At 44.7% G+C, this 20,644-nt stretch overlaps 1 protein-coding gene and 1 non-coding gene across 2 annotated transcripts; both read right to left on the reverse strand.

Annotated features, from left to right (window-relative positions):
• Window positions 1–8,941: 8,941 nt before the first annotated feature.
• PLET1 (placenta expressed transcript 1) lies at window positions 8,942–20,277 on the reverse strand. The gene is made up of 4 exons (XM_034665621.1): window positions 18,937–20,277; window positions 14,203–14,404; window positions 11,758–11,819; window positions 8,942–9,078 (listed from the first exon to the last, which is right to left on the reverse strand). Exons 1-4 carry the CDS (start codon window positions 19,214–19,216, stop codon window positions 8,942–8,944), a joined length of 681 nt encoding a protein of 226 aa, XP_034521512.1. The 5' UTR covers window positions 19,217–20,277.
• Window positions 9,193–14,282, reverse strand: LOC105238456. Its single transcript, XR_004627009.1, has 3 exons — window positions 14,203–14,282; window positions 11,758–11,819; window positions 9,193–9,282 (listed from the first exon to the last, which is right to left on the reverse strand). It is a non-coding gene; the product is annotated as an uncharacterized LOC105238456 (transcript).
• Window positions 20,278–20,644: the final 367 nt, after the last annotated feature.

Here is a 20,644-nt window from a genome sequence, read left to right on the forward strand (position 1 = left end):
TTTTTTTGTTGATTAAATATATGAATGGCATATTGGTAGAAACTGTTGAAATTTTGTGGTGCCCTATACATTAATGGACACTTGGTAAATGTTTCTAGAATCGAATAATGTGAGAGTTTTGAGGCTTGAATTCGGTCCTCCAGCTGTTATTATTCAGGTGTGTCCCTCTCCTCTTAGAGCCTCAGTTTCTTTACCTGTAAAATGAATGCTTGGACCTGATGCTTTCTTAAGTTGTTTCTGCCTATTTTCAGATTTTATATCTCTGTGATTTTATTATATTTATTTTATTATTTTTTAAAAGATTTTATTTATATTTTTGACAGAGTGCACACATAAGCAGGGGGAGCGGCAGGCAGAGGGAGAAGCAGGCTCCCTGCTCAGGATCCAGGGCTCAATCCCAGGACCCTGGGATCATGACCTGAGCCGAAGGCAGACGCTTAACCAACTGAGCCATCCAGGCTCCCCATCTCTGTGGTGTTAAATACCAAAGGAGTACATATTAAATTAGACAAGGAAGAAGATTATCATGGGGTGGTAAGGTTTGGAAAAGCTTAGTAGAGGAGGTTAGTCCTGAATGGTCCTTGAAGTGATGGGGTAGGGAGGGTGGCCTTTGGAATTCAGGAGAAAGGAGGGAATATGTACTGAATAGGTACACTTCCATTAGTGAGGATGCTGGTGGGAATGGACCAAGTGTATTTGGAATAGAGTGAATAGATTAATTGTAATAGAAAGGTGATGAGATGTGCGTGTCGAATGGGGAGCTAGCTTGGAAATAACAAGATGGGGACAGCCTGGGGGCCTGGAATATCAGTTTGGTTTTTATCCTTTGAGGAATAGGGAGCTGTTGGAGTTTTTCTGTTTGTTTGCTTTTTAAGGAGGATCACCAGCCAGACACAGGAAAGTAAGGAAACCAGTTGGAAAGCCATTGTGGGGATCCAGACATGAGGTGATGGTGGCCAGTAGCTGGCGGAGCAGGGGCAATGGAGTGGCAGGGAAGGAGAGCAGAGCTAACACAGCGTAGTGCCTACTGTGGCCTCAGTATTTTCTACCCCAAAACAGTGGCTCAAAACTGCACATTTATCATTATTGTCACAGTTTGAATGTGCCAGAAGTCTGGATGTGTCCCCTCTGGGACCTCTGGCCTAGGGTCACTGACGGATTGCAGTCATCTCAAGGCTGGATTAGGAAGGGTCAGCTTCCGGCTCACTCACGGGTTTGTTGGCAGGATTCAGCTTCTCACGGGGTTGTTGGTCTGAGTCCTCAGTTTCTCCCTCCCTTTCTTTGCCATGGGGACCCCTGTGTAGAGCAGCTTATGACAGGGCAGCTTGCTTCCTCAGCATGAGCAGGCGAGAGGGCAGAGAGAGGGAGTGCCAGCGAGCGAGCACGTGCCCCAGCACGGTGGAGGTCACAGTCTTGTGACCTAATCACATTTCTGGATTTTGTTCCTTAGAAGCAAGTCACCAAAACCACCCACACTTGAGGGAGGGGATTGCACATATATTCTAGTGTGCAAAGTGTGACGAGGAGAACAGCAGAAGAGGCTGGGAGGTCAGTGGGGGGAAGGGAGGCCTGTCATGTCCTTTTTTATGCCTGGAATAAAACACATTTCCTTTTGCAGGAGTGAAGTATTCAAGCAGCAGTGGTTGTTTCCAGTGGGCGTGGTAGGTTTTGTGGGTAGACATACACAGATCTTTAAAGCATGATTCTTGAAATCAAAACCAACTCTAAGGTAAGAAGTTGAGAAAAATTATTTTGACCATATGTTGTGAACAGAATGACCAGAACTCAGCTGTCATTTATGTAGCCTGAATTGATGTAGTCATTACCAGTGGGTTATAAAAATGGCCAGAATATGATCAATTGTGTATATGCAGCCACTCATAGCCTAGATCTATGGTAAATGTCCGTTTTTTTTTTTTTAACTGAAAACTTTTACATTCCTCCTGGAAATAGAATTATTTTAAAGATGAGAAACAGATTGTGCTCATTTCGCTTTTGTTTTGTCTGGGATATTTCTAGCCTCCCCTGCACATAGAAAAATCATTGTTAGTTTCACACAATTTAACTTTATAGCAAGATTCTGTTGCAAGACACTTGGAATCAGTCCCAGATAAACACTCTCTCCACATAGCTGCTGAGAGAACTGCTATCACCACAAAAGAAAAGTCCGGGAGGGTGGTTTGTGCACTGGAACGATTTTCAGAGCAGCAGTTAGGCTTTTAAGTAGCTCATCAGTCGGTTTGCTTCCTTCAGAATCCATCCACCCAATCCCACTGGTATTCTGTCACCATCAAGACAGGAGTATTAATCATTAAAAAAAAAAAAAAATTAAAGCACCGACCTTTTCCATCTTTCTCCCTCCCTTCCTTCCTCCCTTCCTTCCTTGTTGGTTAAAGAAACGACGTCCCAGGCTTGTAATCTTCAAGATGCCCAAGAAACAAGTCCTCAGTATGTCAGCCCAAGTTCACCTTCAGGCAGCCAGTTTATTAGTGAAAATTCCCAATGTAGTATAAGTATGAACTCACCTTAAAAACCTTTTTCACTTTTCAAAAATAACTTAATAAATACGAGCACTGGCTGATGACAACCTGAAGAAATTGAAGGGCTAGTGTCCTTCACCTCTTAAGGGTTTAATTTCCTTGCGGGGAGAAGCATAGATGGGTAGCGAGGTGTCACACGGGCATCTCGAAGTTAACATTTCCAAAAGCTAATTTCCAATTCCTCCTTCAGACTTTATTCTCCTACCAGTCTTCCCTGAAAATGCTGCCACCATCCATTCATTTTTTTCAAGCCAGAAATCTGGGACTTGTCCTGGATTCCTATCACTTACTTCTAATCTATCAGAAAGTTCTACCAGTTCTATGTCTAAAATATATGTGATTTTGTCTCTCTCTCTCTCTCTCTCTCTCTCTCTCCATTTCCAGGGCCACTGCCCCAGGCCAAAGTACCACCATTTCTTGCCTGAATTATTGACATGGCCTCTGGTTCCTGCCTGCACTTTGTTTCTCTTCATACTTCTTTAGTTCTCTCTTCTCTTCTGTTACCCCTGGAAAGCTTCCTCTTGATTTTAAAATAGAACCCAAACTTTATGCTCCATATGACCCAGCCACCTCCTCTCCCCAGTGTCCAGCTGAGAAGCTGGTCACACTGGCCTTTTCTCAAGTCCTAAAGCACACCAGTTTCATTCCTGCCTCAAGATCTTTGTATTTTCTGCCTTTCTGCCTAGAATGCTGCCACTTACCCCCACCTCCCACCTCTTCATAAAACCAGTCATTCTTCAGATCCTAGCCTAATGTCCCCCACTTGCAGAAGCCTTCCTTGGTCACCTGTGTAGGTAGAAATCTTGTTATTTTCCATTTTGATACCTATATACTCCCCTTTCTTGCAGTCTCAAAATTTTTTCTGCATTTCCTTTTGTCTCATTTATTTGCTTACTAGATGACTGTCTTTCCCGATCACAGGGATGTCAGCATCATGGGGGCCAGAGCTCTGTGTTGTCTTGTACTCTTCCTTCACCAGGACCAGCCTGGGGCCCACCACCCAGCAGGTGCTGAGTACTTGCTGAGTGAGTGACAGTGCCTGCCATCTCTAAAGAACTGGTTGAACCTGGTTTGGTAAACATTTTGAGATTTAATACCAAACTTTTCAAGTATACTTCACATAGGTGATATATTCTTTGTGTTTCCACTTAGAGAAAAAACACCACAAAATAAAATCCCCTAAGTACTTCTCCAAGTCTGGTTATATGGCTAATTTTATCTTCCTGGAAATTTTCCGTTCCTATTTATGGATAAAATTTGTTTTAGTCCTCAACTACTACTTTAAAGACAAATCAGAATCAAGGATTCCGAATCAACGATCTTTTAGGAAATTGCTTTCCTCATGGCCACACCATCATTTGGTAGCCGCGCTTACACAGGTGTTCACCGACAAGGTACTCCCTTTATAGCAGGATGAACAATTGAGATTGGTGGGTAGTTACTGTCCCAGCTTGTGGAGAGGAGGGTTGCCCCAGGCAGAGAGAGAGCTTCAGCTGGTATTGCAAAGAAAGCCTTTTATCATTCCATCTGTTTGGCCCCTAAGAGCAGGGTTTTTGTAGAGCATGAACTGAATAGATCTGTGGCAATGCTGAGGCAATTATATGTTTTTCAGCAAATAAGGGCCATAATAACTTTCAGTAATTCCCAAAGTATTGTGGGCGGGGGGGGAGGAGTTGAGGCTCCATTCTTGAAGGAGAAAACTGTATTTAGAAAAGGAAAAAAAATATGCAACCTAACCAGATTGTGGGGTATAATGTTTTCCACTCTCATTTGAGATTGTGTAGTTAACTGACTTAAGGTTGTTGGCATTGGCTGGCTAATTGTTAATTAACATTATACTGACCAGTGTGTGTCCAGCATCTCAATCACTGTGGCTCCTTGAGGTAGGAGTCAGCTCCAGTTCACTGTAAGAAATCTGGGCTCTAAGGAGATGAAGGGTCTTGTTCAAGGTCATTCATTAAGCCGAAGAGCTGGGATTTGAACCTAAGTTTGTTTAGCTTTATTTATTTTATTTATTTATTTTTTAAAGATTTTATTTATTTATTTGACAGAGAGACAGCCAGCGAGGGAGGGAACACAAACAGGGGGAGTGGGAGAGGAAGAAGCAGGCTCCCAGCAGAGGAGCCTGATGTGGGGCTCGATCCCAGGACTCTGGGATCAAGCCCTGAGCGGAAGGCAGATGCTTAATGACTGAGCCACTCAGGTACCCCTGTTTGGCTTTAAAAGAAAGAGGGAAAGAAAAGCCAGACTCAATTAAAATAACTATTGAAAAATTTTCCCAAGCTCTTTAAATGTGCTGTCTGCATATTTTGTTCATTTAGCCAAAGACTTTTTGAGTTTGTTGGACTCAAGCATCTGAGTCTAAAGTTATTTTTACATACAGGTTATATGCATATGCATAGATAAATGTGTAGTTTTTTGCATATGTTAAATTATTTCCCACTTCTATCAGGTATATATATTTAACTTCGTTCTATCTATATACATGGACATAACTTACATAAAAGCAGGGTGGGGATAGTCCGTATGTCCCAGTTTCACTCTTGAACCACAGTCAAAGAAATACAGTCCAACAATCAGACATAAAATTACTCTTATTTTCACTTGTGTGTCTTGAAGTTCATTAAGAGACAACCAGTTTGTAACTGAGAGCGGCTCTTGGGAAGTCTCTTGGCCTCTCTGCTCGCTCCACAGAGGCTCCTTTCTGTCTCAGCCCCCACAATACTCATCCCAGACTTTGCTTTGCTCTTCTCCACCCTCTCTCGTAACTCTTTATTATGTAGAATGCTTCAACCCCTCACCTACAGTCTGGTTTCTCTGTTAGAAAGGAGCTGACCCAGCACACAAGGAGACTGTGGAAAGTCAGACATTAGCCATTTCTTATAAGAGTTACGAGTTAGTACTTTTAGTCCTTGTTATAAGTACCATTTTATTTGCACATGTTTTATGGGTACAGTACTTGGCTTTCTTGTATGTCGCTATATCATTTGTGATGCCTTTTTTAGGCATTAAATAATTATATAGTACTTTGTGCCAGGTACTGTTCCAAGTACTTTATTAACTGATTTAATGTCCACAACAGCCTATAGGTAGCTACTATATTTCTCCCTATTTTACAGATGAAGAATGAGCCACACAGAAGATAAGTAACTCGTCCAAGGTCCCACAACTAATAAGGAGTAAAATTAAACAAGATTGAACTCAGGCAGTCTGGCCTCAGAGTTAATGCTTTAAGACAATTGCTGAACTACCTCTCATGAGAAATAATGAAGTTTTTTACTTAATTATTAATACTTTTCAACTTTTATTTTCAAAAGTAATGTGGAGGTTGATAGATAATAAGATAATGTCTGCATGTTCTGCCTGTTCTGAATGTTTTCCCTGCTCTGAATGGTCAGTGGGATAGCGACCATTGACAAGACTTGGCACTCTTTCTGGCGTGTGAAGATCTTTGAGGTAATGGGATTTGGAAGACAGCAGTTACCTTTCCTACTCACTCAGCACTCCCTTCGCGTAAATGGGTGGGCAGTTGCTGTTTCTAATACAGGATAAGCATGCACTGAATTCACAAAACACGAAGCCGCAAACAAGAAAACATAGAAGTGGAAGAACAGGCTTGGGCAAGTGAGTGTGGGAGCGGAAACAGTCCATCTTTTTTTTTTTTTTTTTTTTAAAGATTTTATTTATTTATTTGACAGAGACAGCCAGCGAGAGAGGGAACACAAGCAGGGGGAGTGGGAGAGGAAGAAGCAGGCTCATGGTGGAGGAGCCTGATGTGGGGCTCGATCCCAGAACGCTGGGATCACGCCCTGAGCTGAAGGCAGACGCTTAACCGCTGTGCCACCCAGGCGCCCCAACAGTCCATCTTTTGTTCACCTCTTTTCTGTGCATGAGGTGCAGCCCAGGGCTTCCTCAAAGTTCCCTAATGCCTTTGTCTTCCTTGTGGTGGGTCACCTTCCCATCAGCGAGGATCAGGATTACCTTATTCCTAGACTGTGAACGTGCATACCTGTTTGCTGCTGCCCGCTCACTGGACTCGCTCGAGAGACCATGGATGAATGGCAGATAACCTGGAAGCCTCCTGAGGAAGTGCGGCCTCCTGAGCCCAAGGAAGATAACCCTTGTTGAGTATGCCACTCTGTATCTGAGCCTGGCTTTCGCTTTGGAATCTTCCGTGGTGCTCCCTGTGGCCTCTGCCGATCAGACAGGGCATAGAGCAACACCGGCATACCACCTCTGATTAGACCCCGAGGACTAGGTGTGGATGTGACAGACAAATCAAAATGGAGACCCACCAGCAAGAGTGCTCAGATGCTACCTGGGCCAGACCTGTATGGAACAGATGAGAAATCAAGGCAAAAGGTCACCTTCTTCCTTCATACAGAACTGGAATTTAACAGGCTCCCTGCCTCCGAATCCGGTGCCCTTGTCTGCCTGCCTCTGTGCTACATGTCTGAATTCAGCTCCCCAGGTTTCTCTGAGTCTAAAAGTTTTCCAGCTTGAGAGAGTGTTTTTGCTGAGGCTTCAAAAGTTGTCCCACCTTCCACACTGAACCTGAGATGTGGCCAGGCTGGGCCATGACAGATAAATACGAAGCTTGTTCAGCCTTCTTGTGCCCGTGAGACACACCCAGACCCTCTCCTTGTCATAGAGCCCTGGGGAGCCAGTTGTCCTGGGAGATACTGGGGGATACAGGGGCCCTTAGGGTGTCCTGGTTAATGGTGCAGGCTCTGAAGTGGACGAAACCCAGCCTCATGACTTACTCACTGAGCGATTCTGGGCAAATGATTTTTCTCTCTGCCTGAGTGTCCACGTCTGTAAAATAGCTATATCTCCTAGGGTTGTTGTGATGATTAAATGGGATGATGCACTTAAAGCACTTAGCACAGCGCCTGGCAGGTACTAATAGTGGCTACGGAGCCATGTCACAGAAAATGGCAGGATGAGGGGCTCCAGGAATTGGTCTCTTCACTGCAGCAACCATTAAGCTGGCAAAGACTGTCAGAGTGAACTTTCTCAGCACTCTAGGATCTAATAAAAACCTTCCAGATATTAGAGGAATTCTTAATGAGGAAAGAGGCCACTAAATTTTGACATTTGAGGAAATCTATCAGGTCGCTGACTGACCACTGAGATAACAGGAAAGAGCTGTCAGTGACCCGCACTCAACGAGGAATGCGGTCTGCATAGAATAGTTGGGGAAGGTCCCTAAACAAATGGACAGTGGCCCTCAACAAGCAGCAACCTGCCCTGGAGGGGAGGCAGAGCCTGATTTCCAGAGTCGCCATGTTTTAGCCTTCAACATGCCAGTGTTCAACAAATATTAAAGACCTACAAATAGAAAAGTGGCCTGTTCACAGGAAAGAGAAAGATATTGACAGAAACTGTCCCAGAGGAAGGCTAGTTACTGGATATTGGCATCCTGAATTCAGCATAATTATTAAAACTTCGTTGCTTATTACCAGGGTGTTACTGGAAATCCCATACTTTCTGTTGGTTTTACATTGTACTATGAATATCATAAATATTTTGCCCATTTCTTAATGGACATTACCATTAGGGGAAAAATGACTAGTTTGTACTTGTGGAGAAGTAAAATTGGGAAAATTTTACCCTTAGATCTGGCTTTGAAAGCATACACACTTCCACCATTCTATTAATTTGTTAATGTTCACATACACGAATAAAATTAGGCAGCATGTTGTACTTTAAGTTAGAGAAATCACTCATTAAAGACTTTTATTTGAATTTAACACATTCATTATTCTTGTTTTAACTATAGCTTATTTGATATGACATAGGAAATAATGTCTTTATACCATAGTATTTCCCTATGGTTGTTTGCTCAGACATGGTACATTCCTTTTTTCTAGCCCTTCACATACTACTGGTGTGGCCAATGACATCAGGGCTATTCCTTTTTCCTTTCCTTTTTGGGTGACATGAGACACAGAAGCTCTGTGTAACCTGAGTGGGTTTGGTCAGAAATCTGAGGTCATCTTGAAAGTGAAGAAAGGTTTTTCCCACAGAGACTCAGGTGTGGAGGAATCACTTGGCAGTGAACAAAAGTTTACATTGGCTGTGGAATTGGCTGTCAGCATGTGAAACCGAGCCAGAATTCTGGGTTACACCCAGACCAGGTCTAAGTAGTTAACAAAAAACCTAATTTGTGTCGTGAGAGATCCAGTTGAACATCTGTGTGCCCCAAGTCCACCAGTGAGTGGACTAGCTACCCTCCACCAAGTGACCACCTGGTCTCTGTTTTGGTCCAAAGCAGTGACAGTAGAGTTGTACATTTGAGAATGTAAAGTCTTCATTCACATGCCTGTCAGAACACTGGCTTGGAACGGAATGTAGGAGGATGCAGTGGAGGCAGGAGCAATGGTTTTCCTAGCTTCCTTCTAGGAGAGGAGTTTGCTGATGAGAAAGACTAGCAGGATCTGAATGGCACTTGTGATGGGGCAGAGGAAGGTTCTGTTGGCCAAGCTCGTTGTCCTTGGATTCGGGTGTGGGGTTGTCCTGGCCGTGGAGAAGTGTCCTGTTGTTGGGGTTGGGTGTGGGGTTGTTGTAGTTGTGGAGATGTGTTGTGTTATTGGGGTTGGGTGTGGGGTTGTTGTGGTTGTGGAGATGTGTTCTCTTGTTGAGATTGAGTGTGGAGTTGTCCTGGTTGTGGAGATGTGTCCTGTTGTTGTGGTTCGGTGTGGGTTTGTCCTAGTTGTGGAGATCTGGGAAGTGGTTGTATCTGGAAAAAAAAAACAAAACAAAACAATGGCATCAGAACCTCTTTTGCGGGGGGCGCACAGGAGAAAGGAGGCCAATCTGATGGGATGCTAGAGCGAGAGTTCACGAGAAAACTTTAGTTAACACTTTTCAGTGGCCAGTATATGTAGAGGAGGAGGAAAAATAGGGAGTACAGAATGTCAAGGAAGAAAAAACAAGTAAGAAACATTCTCTACCCTTAAGGTCTACACAATTCTATGGCGGAAGGAGTTTATATAACTACTGAATTTGTTGTTGGGTGGGTCCTCTGTCTTCAAATGTGTTCAGTCCTTGATGTTATATTAGATCAGTCAGTGCAAATATGATCCAGAATGGCACAATTGTATTTTTTTCTTGCTAGTTTCAAAGGTTGCATGTAAAGCTTATAAGAACTAGATATCAGGGGCACCTGGTGGGTCAGTTGGTTAAGCGTCTGCCTTTGGCTCAGGTCATGATCCTGGGGTCCTGGGATAGAGCCCAGCTTTGGGCTCCCAGCTTCTCCCTCTCCCTCTGCCTGCCACTCCCCCTGCATGTGTTCTCTCTCTGTCAAATGAATAAATACAAATCTTAAAAAAAAAACCAAAAACCAAAAAACTAGTATCATCCAGACCTGAGGATGGCTACCTCCGCTCTAAAGCCAGTGCACAGAGGCCCTGTTCAAACCCTGGAATCTCTTTCTGTGGTTTCAGAGGCACTGCTTATTCTCCTGTGCAGGGATCTGATCACCCTTTGGTTCTCTGAGGTGGCCTTGCAGAGAAGCAGAGAGAACCAGGGCCTGCGGGTAGTCTGATCTGGAAAAACTGGAGCTTTGTAATGATGCCTCAAAGGGTCTGTGGATCAAAGGGGACTATATGGAAAAAGAAGAAAGAAGTCCTGTGATTTGCTCAGGCTCAGGCACTCTCCCCTGGTGGGGGGGTGCCTTCCAGTTAGGAGGCACCGTTTTATCTCATTTAGTGTTTCCCCAGGGCAGATTTTTTCTTTCTTTCTTTCTTTCTTTCTTTCTTTCTTTCTTTCTTTCTTTCTTTCTTTTCTTTCTTTCTTTCCCCCTCTCTCTCTTTCTTTCTCTCCCTCTCCCTCCTCCTCCCCCTGTCCCTTTCCCTCTCCCTTCCTCCCTTACCCCCTCCCTCTCTGTCTCTCTCTCTCTCTCTCTTTCTTTCTTTCCTGGATTTTATTAGCATGGAGCTAACGAATCCTGATTAGAAACAAACATTTTTTTCCTTCTTTCTTAACATTTACATGAGTGGTCATCTTGAAAATGCCCTTCAGGAGGAAAATAACACCTCAGTCTTTTCACAGAGGGAAACCATCAAGGAAGCCATGAAGGTATTCATGTAATAGTTTCCTTAGGCAGAGTCACTTTAAAATTTGTTGTTGAAAATAGATATCCCTTGTGACCACATTTGCAATGTACGGCCAGTAGGAAGATGGGCAGCGTACTGCATTTATTTCAGTGTTGGGAGGCTCCCAGGGAAGACCTGTTATCTGCCTGGGTGGCACAGCGGTTAAGCGTCTGCCTTCAGCTCAGGGCGTGATCCTGGCGTTATGGGATCGAGCCCCACATCAGGCTCCTCTGCTATGAGCCTGCTTCTTCCTCTCCCACTCCCCCTGCTCGTGTTCCCTCTCTCGCTGGCTGTCTCTATCTCTGTCGAACAAATAAATAAAATCTTTAAAAAAAAATAAAAACTTCATTAAAAATAAAAGATTGTCTTTATAGTTTTGATGTAAGTCTAGAAAAGTGGAAAAAGCAAAAGATGTGGACCATGAGTCCTAATTTCTCCATTTACTTTCTATATGGCTTCAGGTGAGTTACCTATCTTGCCTGAACCTCAGTTTTCCTGAATTTGTTTTATCTCCCTAGAAGGAGGTAAGAGAGAAGGAAGAAGACAGAGAAGGGAGGAGAAGAATGAGGAGCTTCAGGATGGTTGGAAGTTGGGGACTGTTGTCCTATGAAAGGTCAGCGGAAATCCTTGGTGGTGGTGGTGGTGGTGACCAGAGGCCACTCTAAGAACTAAGGAAACTATGAGTATTTCTATACTCTCAAGCCTTCTTTGTGCAAATCTCCCCCTCTTTCCTTAAGCCCCTTGGTTAGAGTCTGCTATACCTGGGAAGGCTTTGTGTGAGTAGGAATTCTTTGTGGAAATTAAACAAAGAGCTGATTTTCCTATCCATCTATGTGGCATTGGACATAATGGCTCCCAAGGAAGCAGCAGTCTGGAGCCACAGGCGGCTGTGAGAATTAAATGCCCCTGGGAGTTGGTGAAAGTCTTGGGAATGGCTTGTTTTCCACACAGCGTAGGATAAGGGGTCAAACCATCTTCTATAGGTCTCAGGTGTTGGGGAACTCAACTGACATCTGGATAACACGTGATTAGAAGACTCTTCTAGGGCACTCACCAAGTAATTTTCCAGGCTGACCGAGTCACTGCCAGATGTGTAAATAGGCCACAGAGGAACTTACCTTTTCTTTGTAGTTGCAGAGAAGAAAATGTAGCCACATTGTAGAAATTAATAGTGAAGGCTCTGTAGAGGGCAAATCAATTAGAGATAATGGTGAGGCCCTCAGCTGTGGGATTCACAAGTCTAGCTCCCTTTTCTGCCTTCCCAGAGGATCCTGACCTCAGTGTTCTCTCCAGCACAATCAGCAGATCATTACTGATCTCTTGTATGTGGTCTTGACTAAGATCCTCCATGGTCTTGCTCCAGTCAAGCTCTTGTCCATCCCCAACCCCACCAACTTCAGCATCCCGAACTCCCCACAGGCTGGAATGCACCTCTGGTCATTGTTCAAGCCAGTCCTGGTCCCATCTGCCCAGATACTCAACAGTAAGCTCTCTAAAGTCATTTCTCCCCATTGTCATTCCCAGACAAAGCTCCACTGGAGAGACATGCCCCTCAACTGCATGGCCTTGCTGTGAGCCAATCCGGCCACAGGAGGGCCAGCTCCTTGAGGCAGGTTATATTGTCAGCAATACGTAGTAGGTGCTTAATGTTCGAGAAATGATCTGTACAGCTTGGTGTGTGTTTCTTCTATCAGTGGTCCCGTTATTATCCCAGTCTCTTGTTCATACATTCAACAGTTAGCTAATGAGCGTGCGCCACGTGCCAGTCACTGTGCTTGGTGCTGAGGGACAGTGGTGAACAAGACAGGTATGGTTCTTACCCTTGTGGCATTTTACAGTCTCTTCAGAGAGACAGACTTGAAACAAAACAATCAATAAAGAAGTTAAATAATTGATTGCGGTTGTGACATTTGTTGTGACAAAGCAGTGGAAGTTACAAGAGTGAAAACATGGAGCTGGAACTTGACCTGGGGGTTTAGGGAAGGCTTTCTTGAGGAATTGATATTCAACCTCCACAATTATTTCTGTAGAAGCCTTGCTTCCCCAAAACTCATTGTGGAGCCCCGTGGGCAGGGGCCTCTCCACATCCCATTGTGCCTCACCCAGCTGCTCTCCATACCCCCATCATATGCACTGCTCCCGTCCTCTTGTCAGGCATGGGTACCAAGGCCAAACAAGCAGAGAGGCCAGTGCAGGTTATGAGGGGTCTGGAGACCACACTGTTGGTGGGAGTGTGCCATTTCTGTGGCAGGTTGTTCCTGTTGGGCCTTTTATCTGTTGTTTCATGGAGCATGGAGGCTTTAATGAGGTGAGGGGAAAACAAAGTTGTTGCCCCGATTAGCTTTGGCTGACTTCTAAGAGACTGTTGTCATCGGGGGGCTGAAATGTGGCAGCTTCCTTGGATTTCCACTCTTGGAAGTCACTGTGGGCAAAATCACCTCTCCAGAGCAGCTATGTCTGACCAGGCCCCAGGCATGGTAGCAGAAGGTGGGATGGCTTGATAGTGTCATCACCACTAGTGTCCACAGAGACTTGGTAGCTGTTTACCACCAAGGGGGCACCACCACAGGCCATGGGCTGATGATGGTCAGACCTGCCCTTTCATCACACAGTGGCCGTGTGAAAGTGTGAGGGCCTTTCAACATGGGCTCCCAGAGTAACCTGGATAACATTACTAGCTGAGAGGAAGGTCTTTTTGTTAAAGCGTAATGCAAGCCCTCAGGTGGCCTCACCTCACAATCTGAGTGTGTCCGTTTTGTGTGATGTTAGGAAGCCAGTTTTGTGACACAATCATCACACTTGGCGTTTCCAAAATGATTGTGTGCTTTAAAAAATGATTCTGTGGAATTTGAAGCAAACAGCTGACAAAGATTCTTTGCTTAAACAAACTTTAGTCAGGCTCCAGAACCTTCTCCTAGACCTATCTATGCACTTCCTTGTAAAATCTGGTTTTAGCAAGAACCCTGCTAAGTCAGTTGAGCAAGTACCTCCCACCCTTTACCCCTAATACCTCATTCTTCCTCCTCTACCACCCCCGGGGAATAAGTGATGGCCCTGGCCTGCCTTCTGCAAGAATGCTGTTAGGTCAGTTTAGGCAGAATCCCCCTCACAGGCCTTATTGTTTCCTCTCAGTGACCCCCCCCACCCTGCTTCTTGGCTATAAATTCCTACTTGTTCACGATGATGTATTCAGAATTGAGCCAGGTTCTATCCTGAGGTCTCTTTTCTCCTGTTGCAAAAGTCCCAAATAAATTGTTTTCATTTGTTTGTTTGCTTGTTTGGCTTTAACCACTGTCCAGCTGTGGTTTTAACACCAGAGCTTTCTGTCTCTGTTGAGCCTGCCTGGGGGTGGGGAGGGTGGGTGGGAGGAGTGTGTGTGCATGTGCGGGCACTCCAGTAGGTAAAAGGATAGAGAGTAGTGAGGCAGAGAGGAGTGCAGCTACTAAATTCTCTACATCATGTCTGGGGTGCATTTTGAGTTGCCCAAGGTCAGCGTGAAACTGTGTAAATCTTGTCTGTGATTGTAAAAGCCCGAAGCAAATCACAGAGAGATAGGTTCTTACTGTAGTGCGATTGTGGTTATGTTTGTCGAGTTAGGAGATACCCAGTTTGCTATGAAGAGCTGGTCACTCGGATTATCCAGGTGATACAGGGCACTGTTGTTGCAAAGCTCGTCTGCTTTCTCCCAGAGGCCTAGTGAGTTGTTGTTTGAGTCCACTGCTCGCAGGACCACAGAGCTGATACTGGGATTCACAGGAACCAATACTAGGAGGAAAGGGTAAGGCACCAATCAGCCATCTGTGCAGTCAGACAGGGGATGGGGGTCATGAAATCAAACTTTAGCAGGAAAAAAGGAGGTTACAAATAGCGTTGTACATATAGTATGATCCCATTTTAAATGAAGTTGCAGACAAAAGTCTGGAAGGAAATACAAGATATTAACTATGGTGATTTCTTGCTAGTGGGATTATTGATTATTTTTATTTTCTTCCTCATGCATTTTTGCTTTCCAAATTTTCTCCAGTAAAAGGTAAACAGAAGAAGACCTGTGCTCTGGCCCTGGTTTTGCTGTAGAACAGAGGTGAGATCCTTGCTGGCTCTTAACCTCTGGAGCCAGGTTCTTGTCCACCAGACAGAGGGGATAACCTGTTCTGCCCTTCTCTCAGGGAGAGGACAGGGTGGGGAGAGGTGTGGTTGATACCTGGGAAATGGTCAAGTGGGCCCCCTGGGCATTGTGTCGTGACATCAGGTACCTTTAGTGCCAAGTCAAAGCAGAGCCCATTTCTTGGTCCCGGAATCACTGATGCTCGTAGTCTCTGTTGTTGAGCATGAGGGAAGGGGTGGGGTCTCTGAGCCCTAGTACCTCTCCAATAACCCTAGGATTTCCTGGCCTTCCCCAGTCAGGTGAGTCTTCCCTGTTGACCTAGCGTAGGGTATACTCATAGGGACCCCACTGACACTTGCGAATTCTAGCATTCTGATGTGTAACGGAGCGAACTTCAAGAGAACATTTTAGACTGTCCATTTCCTCCCTTAGAAGATCCCTTCTGTAAGAATTTCTCAATGCTAAAGGGTTATTCTCCAGGGCCCTGTCAGCCACCCCATATCCTTTCAAAGACTTCTGTGTACAAAGTAAAGAAAATCAAGCATGTAACACAATAGGATCAGACAGTCCTAGATAAGAATTCTAGCTCTCACATTCAGGAGCAAGTTATTTCATCTCTCAGCCTCGGTTTCTTTATTGTCCATCACTCACTCCACAAATATTTATCGAATGCCCACTCTGCACCAGGTCTGGTCCTAGGTCTGGGGATGACGACATTATCCCTCATGATATGGAGATCATGATACCTTATCTACAAGGTTCCTGGGAAAAGCACAGAGAAGAGTGTAAGGCTTTTAACACATGATAGGTGTTGGATGAATTGCGATTGTTATTTATTTTTTTTTAGCACAAAACATTTCTGTTCTGTTTGTTTTTGCCAATCAGGGTGGCTGAGCCAAACCCCACCAGCCTGACTTGCCCACTGAGAACCTGACAGTTCTAGATGTGTGCACGACGGTGAGGTGGTTGGTGCTCAGCGATGGTGTCCTGGGATAGCACCAAGTCTGTCAGTTCTCCCACGGGCAGTCTCTTGTCTCTGCCATTTCTTCTGCTCTCCCTCTGTCACACTGGCTTCCAGCCTCCTTCCTTCCCTCCTAGGCATCTGTCACCTGGACTTCCGGCCTCCACCTTTTCTCTTCAGGCTGCAGCCAGATCAGATTCCGTACACAACTCTTCCATGAGGACAAAGTACTCTGCATAGCCTTACAAGTGCCCATCTTTCTAGAGAATCTAAACATTTCTGCTTTTACGTTTTCACTTCTGTTGCTTACAGTACCCAACACATGGCTTTTATGACCCTCCTAACCTGGCTCACTGTGCTTTTTGTACTCCTGCTCTAGGGGCAGCCAGCCCTTCTCTGGTTCTGCCCACATCTGGCCCACTCCTGCCCTGGCCTTTGTTCATGTCTGGAACCCTGCCTTTGCATCACACATTCCATCCCTGCTTATTCTCCAGGACCCTGCCTATGTTCCATCTCTGGGACAGTTCAGTCCTCTCTTCCCCTCATGAGTAAAACATATACATTCATTCCTGTAGAGTTGAGTACTTAACTACGTTCTGGCTTGTTCTCTATACTGTGGTTTCATCCATGTCAGTATCTGGCCAGCCCAATGCTGGGGAACTGGAGGGCACTAAATAACTACTCACTGATTGATTTAAAAAGTTGTGCACCCTGGGGCGCCTGGGTGGCACAGTCGTTAAGCGTCTGCCTTCGGCTCAGGGCGTGATCCCAGCGTTCCTGGGACCGAGCCCCACATCAGGCTCCTCGGCTAGGAGCCTGCTTCTCCCTCTCCCACTCCCCCTGCTTGTGTTCCCTCTCTCACTGGTTGTCTCTGTCAAAAAAAAAAAAAAAATCTTTAACCAAAAAAAAAAAAAAAAAGTTGTGCACCCAGTGCTGGACAGTGCCCTTAATTAAAGATGAAGTTTCAGGAAAAAAGGCAAGCACCTTTTATCCCTCTTGCCCATGGAGACAGATACATACCCAGCATGATCTTAACATAAATGTCACTGCATCATGGGTTTTTTTCACTGATACCAAGACAGACCTAGACCTCTTCTAAGATCCTGCCTGAGTAGCACGTGTGCCGTGGGACATGCCAAGCCATTTATACATGACTTACCAATGTTGACGCAAATCCCGAAATTTAAAAAATTTCAAAATCAAAATAAGGAAAAGTGGTTGGCCTTAGTGGGTCTTTACCCATTCTCCCCAAAAGTCCTGAGTCCCAGTGCTGTCCTGCAATGACACTCTCATGAGGAAATCATGGAGCCAGTTGTGTAATCCTGGGTGTGGAGTCTGGCACTTCACATCTCTGTGAGCGTAGGATTTTGACTCTCAACTTAAATCATTCACATAGTGATTCGGTTTATCGTGGAGTTTTCGCACATTTCTGTTCTGAGATGAAGTTGGGTAAAGTTTGGAGAAGTGCCTGGCAAGAAGTAGGCATTCAATGAACCGGAGTTCCTCTCCTCCTTCCCCTTTCTCTCTGCTCTACCCAACACCTCTGCACATGTTTGATTTCCCCCTCACTCAGCATATTCCCTTTCAAGGGGTCTTAGGGATCCTCTCTTGACTGTTCATTCTTCTGTCTTGCTACTTTCAGAAGAACCCCAGTCTATATATCTCCACCCAGCATTTTCACTAGATAGGTTTCTCTTTCTTCCATTTCAACAGCAAAATCCCTCACCTTGTGATATGTTATCTTAGGCCCGGGGTCTGTGATCTCTTTTGTAGCAGTCCCTCTGACCCCCCAGGTCCTTCCCTGTGTGCAAGGTCACACATATTCTTTCCTGTCCTCATCTTGAATTATAAGATTATCCTCCCTGGCTTGGGAGGACAAGATCCACTGCCTGAGGGAGTGGGATACAGTGATCTGAGTCACAGCTGACGTCCCTAGTGACAGTCCCCATGAAAAAAAGAGAAAAGGACAAGCTGGGACAAGCATGTGAAGGCAGACCATTGTCGTTCTCCTGCTAAATTCTGGAATCTGTGGTTGATGGGTGTGGACATCACCCTGGTGCTCTCTGTAGAATTTAGTTAGAGTTCTAGGAAAGCAGAATGACATAGTAATGAGACAGCAGGCTCTGAAGCTGGACATCCTGGCTGAACAGAGCTGGACAAATCTTGGCTCTTACTTAGGTTCATATATTAACAATGCTACCCACTATGGGCTTGGGTAAAACTTTAACTCCCCTATGCTGCAGTTCTCATCTGGGAAAGTAATAGCATTTACCCTTAGAACAGCACCCAGAACGTAGTAAGAAGTCCCAGCTCTCATTACTGTAAGTGAGGAATGTAGAGTGCAGTGGTTAAGGACTGGGTGTCTGAAGCCAGACTGCTTGGGTTCATATCCCAGCTCCACCCTGTAAGTAGCTCTGTGATCTAAGCAAGTGACTAGCACCTCTACCTCTGTTTCCTCATCTATGAAATGGGAATGATCATGGTATGTTATCTGTTTAACATGTTATTGAGAGATCTAAGTGCATGAATACATGTAAATTACCATATTAAATGTTATTGTTGTGAAAGTAATCAGAAAGCACCTGTCTTTACTTATAGGTTTGGCTGATCCAAAATGGGATATTTGTAAGATTTCCTAGGTACCTCGAAGAAAAGCACTGGATTGGGAAGGAAAGACCAAGATTCGGGAGCCGGTTTTGCCCCTTACTAGCAGGGGAGCCCTGACCTGTCACCTAACTTCTCTCAGCTACAGCCTGCTCAGAAACAAGGTGGGAGAGTAACACTTTCCCTGCCTAACTCACTAGAGTTTCCACCCACACACTAAAGGCAGACAGTGCCTCCCGGTGTTGTGCAATATACTATCATCCATGGTGGCATTGTTTTATCAAATGGATGTGAACAGATCACACACTGTGATGCCCTTATTATCCCTGAAAACAATAAAAACGCCCACTTTATTTAAGTCTGAGAACTTGCTGCAGGTGTGCTCTTGCTCTGGCTCAGTAAACCTGGGTGTCAGGACTTAATGACCCCCAGCTCAGGTTTGCACAGAGAACAGGGAGAAAACAGTCCCACCCAACCAACTCTCTCACACTTTTTGTTTCTGCCCCCACTTCCCATCTGGGTCAAAACACATGTTTTGTGTCATTGAGAGCAGGAGTGGAGGGGTGTGCTCTGAAATTAACTCCCCTCAGAAGACAAAGAACAACAAAAAGAATGGCTTCTCCTCACCTGTGTAGTTTGTGTTGCTTTCATAGACCTCTGAATTGGCCATGATGCCTTGGCCAGTGGTGGTGACCTCATTGAAGAGCATGCAGTTGTCAATGTCATCTGTAGAGCTGGCAGAAGAACACAGCAGTCCGAAGCATAGAAACAGCCTGAGTGGCAGCAACATGGAGCTGAGGACTGCCATGATCTTAACCTGTTTGGAAACTACTGGGCCCGGTACTGGGTAATACCTACAACTCAGCTGCTTATATTCTCCAGGGCTGGAGCTTCTGTGTGAGGTCATACATGCAAATCTCCTTCCCACACCTCCCTAAAATGAACTGGTGTTTGGAATTCGGCCCGGTAGAGGTGGACTCCCAGTAGGAGTGATTTGCCCGGTACTCGTCAGCATGACCCTTTACCAAGTCCAGTTTTGCTCAAGAAGGGGAAGGTACTGATCATGGTTCTATTTTGCATCTCATTCATCTCAACATCAGCTGTTTGAAAAAAAGACTGTTGAGAAAAGGCATGGTGCTGGCAAAGTAAAATTCAGAGCTGAGTAATCATCACGTACCTGGCCCATTTAGAAGCTCCACACCTCTCCCTGTAGGGAATTCAGGCATAAAAGCTCTCTTTTCTTGGAATGTTACATATCCTTTTCTAGTTCTTCTTTATTGAACGTGTCTCCAATCCCAGTTCCTTTTGTGACTAACATAAAACTAGGAAGACTGTGCTTTTGGATTTATATTTATTTTCTGGAAAGAAATAGCTTTGGTCCACCTTCCTCCTGATACATTCCTCCATAGCACTATAGCACAAGGAAACTACTAAAAAATCAGAAAATATGTTTTCTTGTATCTCTTCTCTGATTTTTATGATTTACTCACTGGAGGAGTACTATGTGAGTAGAAAGGAAACAAAAAAAAGTAGAATTGAATCAAGGTGATATTTATAAATGTTTCTTTAAGAGAAGTACTCACAGACTGGTAGAGCAAGGACCTCTGAAAAATCTTCTCCAGAGAAGCAGTGAGAACACTAGTAAAAACGGTCAAAATCAACTTTTTTGGAACTCTTGAAATTAACCAAAGGCTTGCAGAAATCTGAGGAGCATTTGTTTAAGAAGAATGGCTGGATCTCACTGAGCACAAAGAGTACTGTGGCATTTTAACTTGGCTTATTTACACCCCTCTCACCACACCTCTGTGCTAGCCTTAGAAACGAACCGCCTTAGACAACCCTCTCAGGTCCCCTCTGTCTTCGGGAGCTTTGTACTATCACTTTACTATCATGCAATAAACTGAAAAAAAAAAAGAAATCAACAGCCTTGCTACTGTGGGAGCCATGCAGACGGGCAAACAAGTAGCCAATGGAAGGGAACAGAATGGGCTTGGAGCTCTCCAAAAAGCCTCATTTCCAGAGAATTGTCACTATGTGACTTGTCTGGAAATTGCCTATAAATTTGAATTCTCAGGTTTTATAAGTTGACCACCAAGTGAACTGAGCAGAGACTTCAGGGGCCACACATGATAAAGAAAATAGACTTCACAAAATTAATTTATAAAAGTCACTAAACAGACAGCAGCAGCAGCAGCAACAGCAAGCAATAACCAATGGAAAATATAACAGACGCTGGGAGGGAAGGGTATCATATATCCAGAATGACCACATTATATTTTTTTAAGTGTCCAGTTTTCAAGAAAAGATTACAAGACATGCAAAGGAACAAGAAAGT

Source organism: Ailuropoda melanoleuca, chromosome 8 (assembly GCF_002007445.2).
Source record: "Ailuropoda melanoleuca isolate Jingjing chromosome 8, ASM200744v2, whole genome shotgun sequence".
NCBI classification, from domain to species: Eukaryota; Metazoa; Chordata; class Mammalia; order Carnivora; family Ursidae; genus Ailuropoda; species Ailuropoda melanoleuca.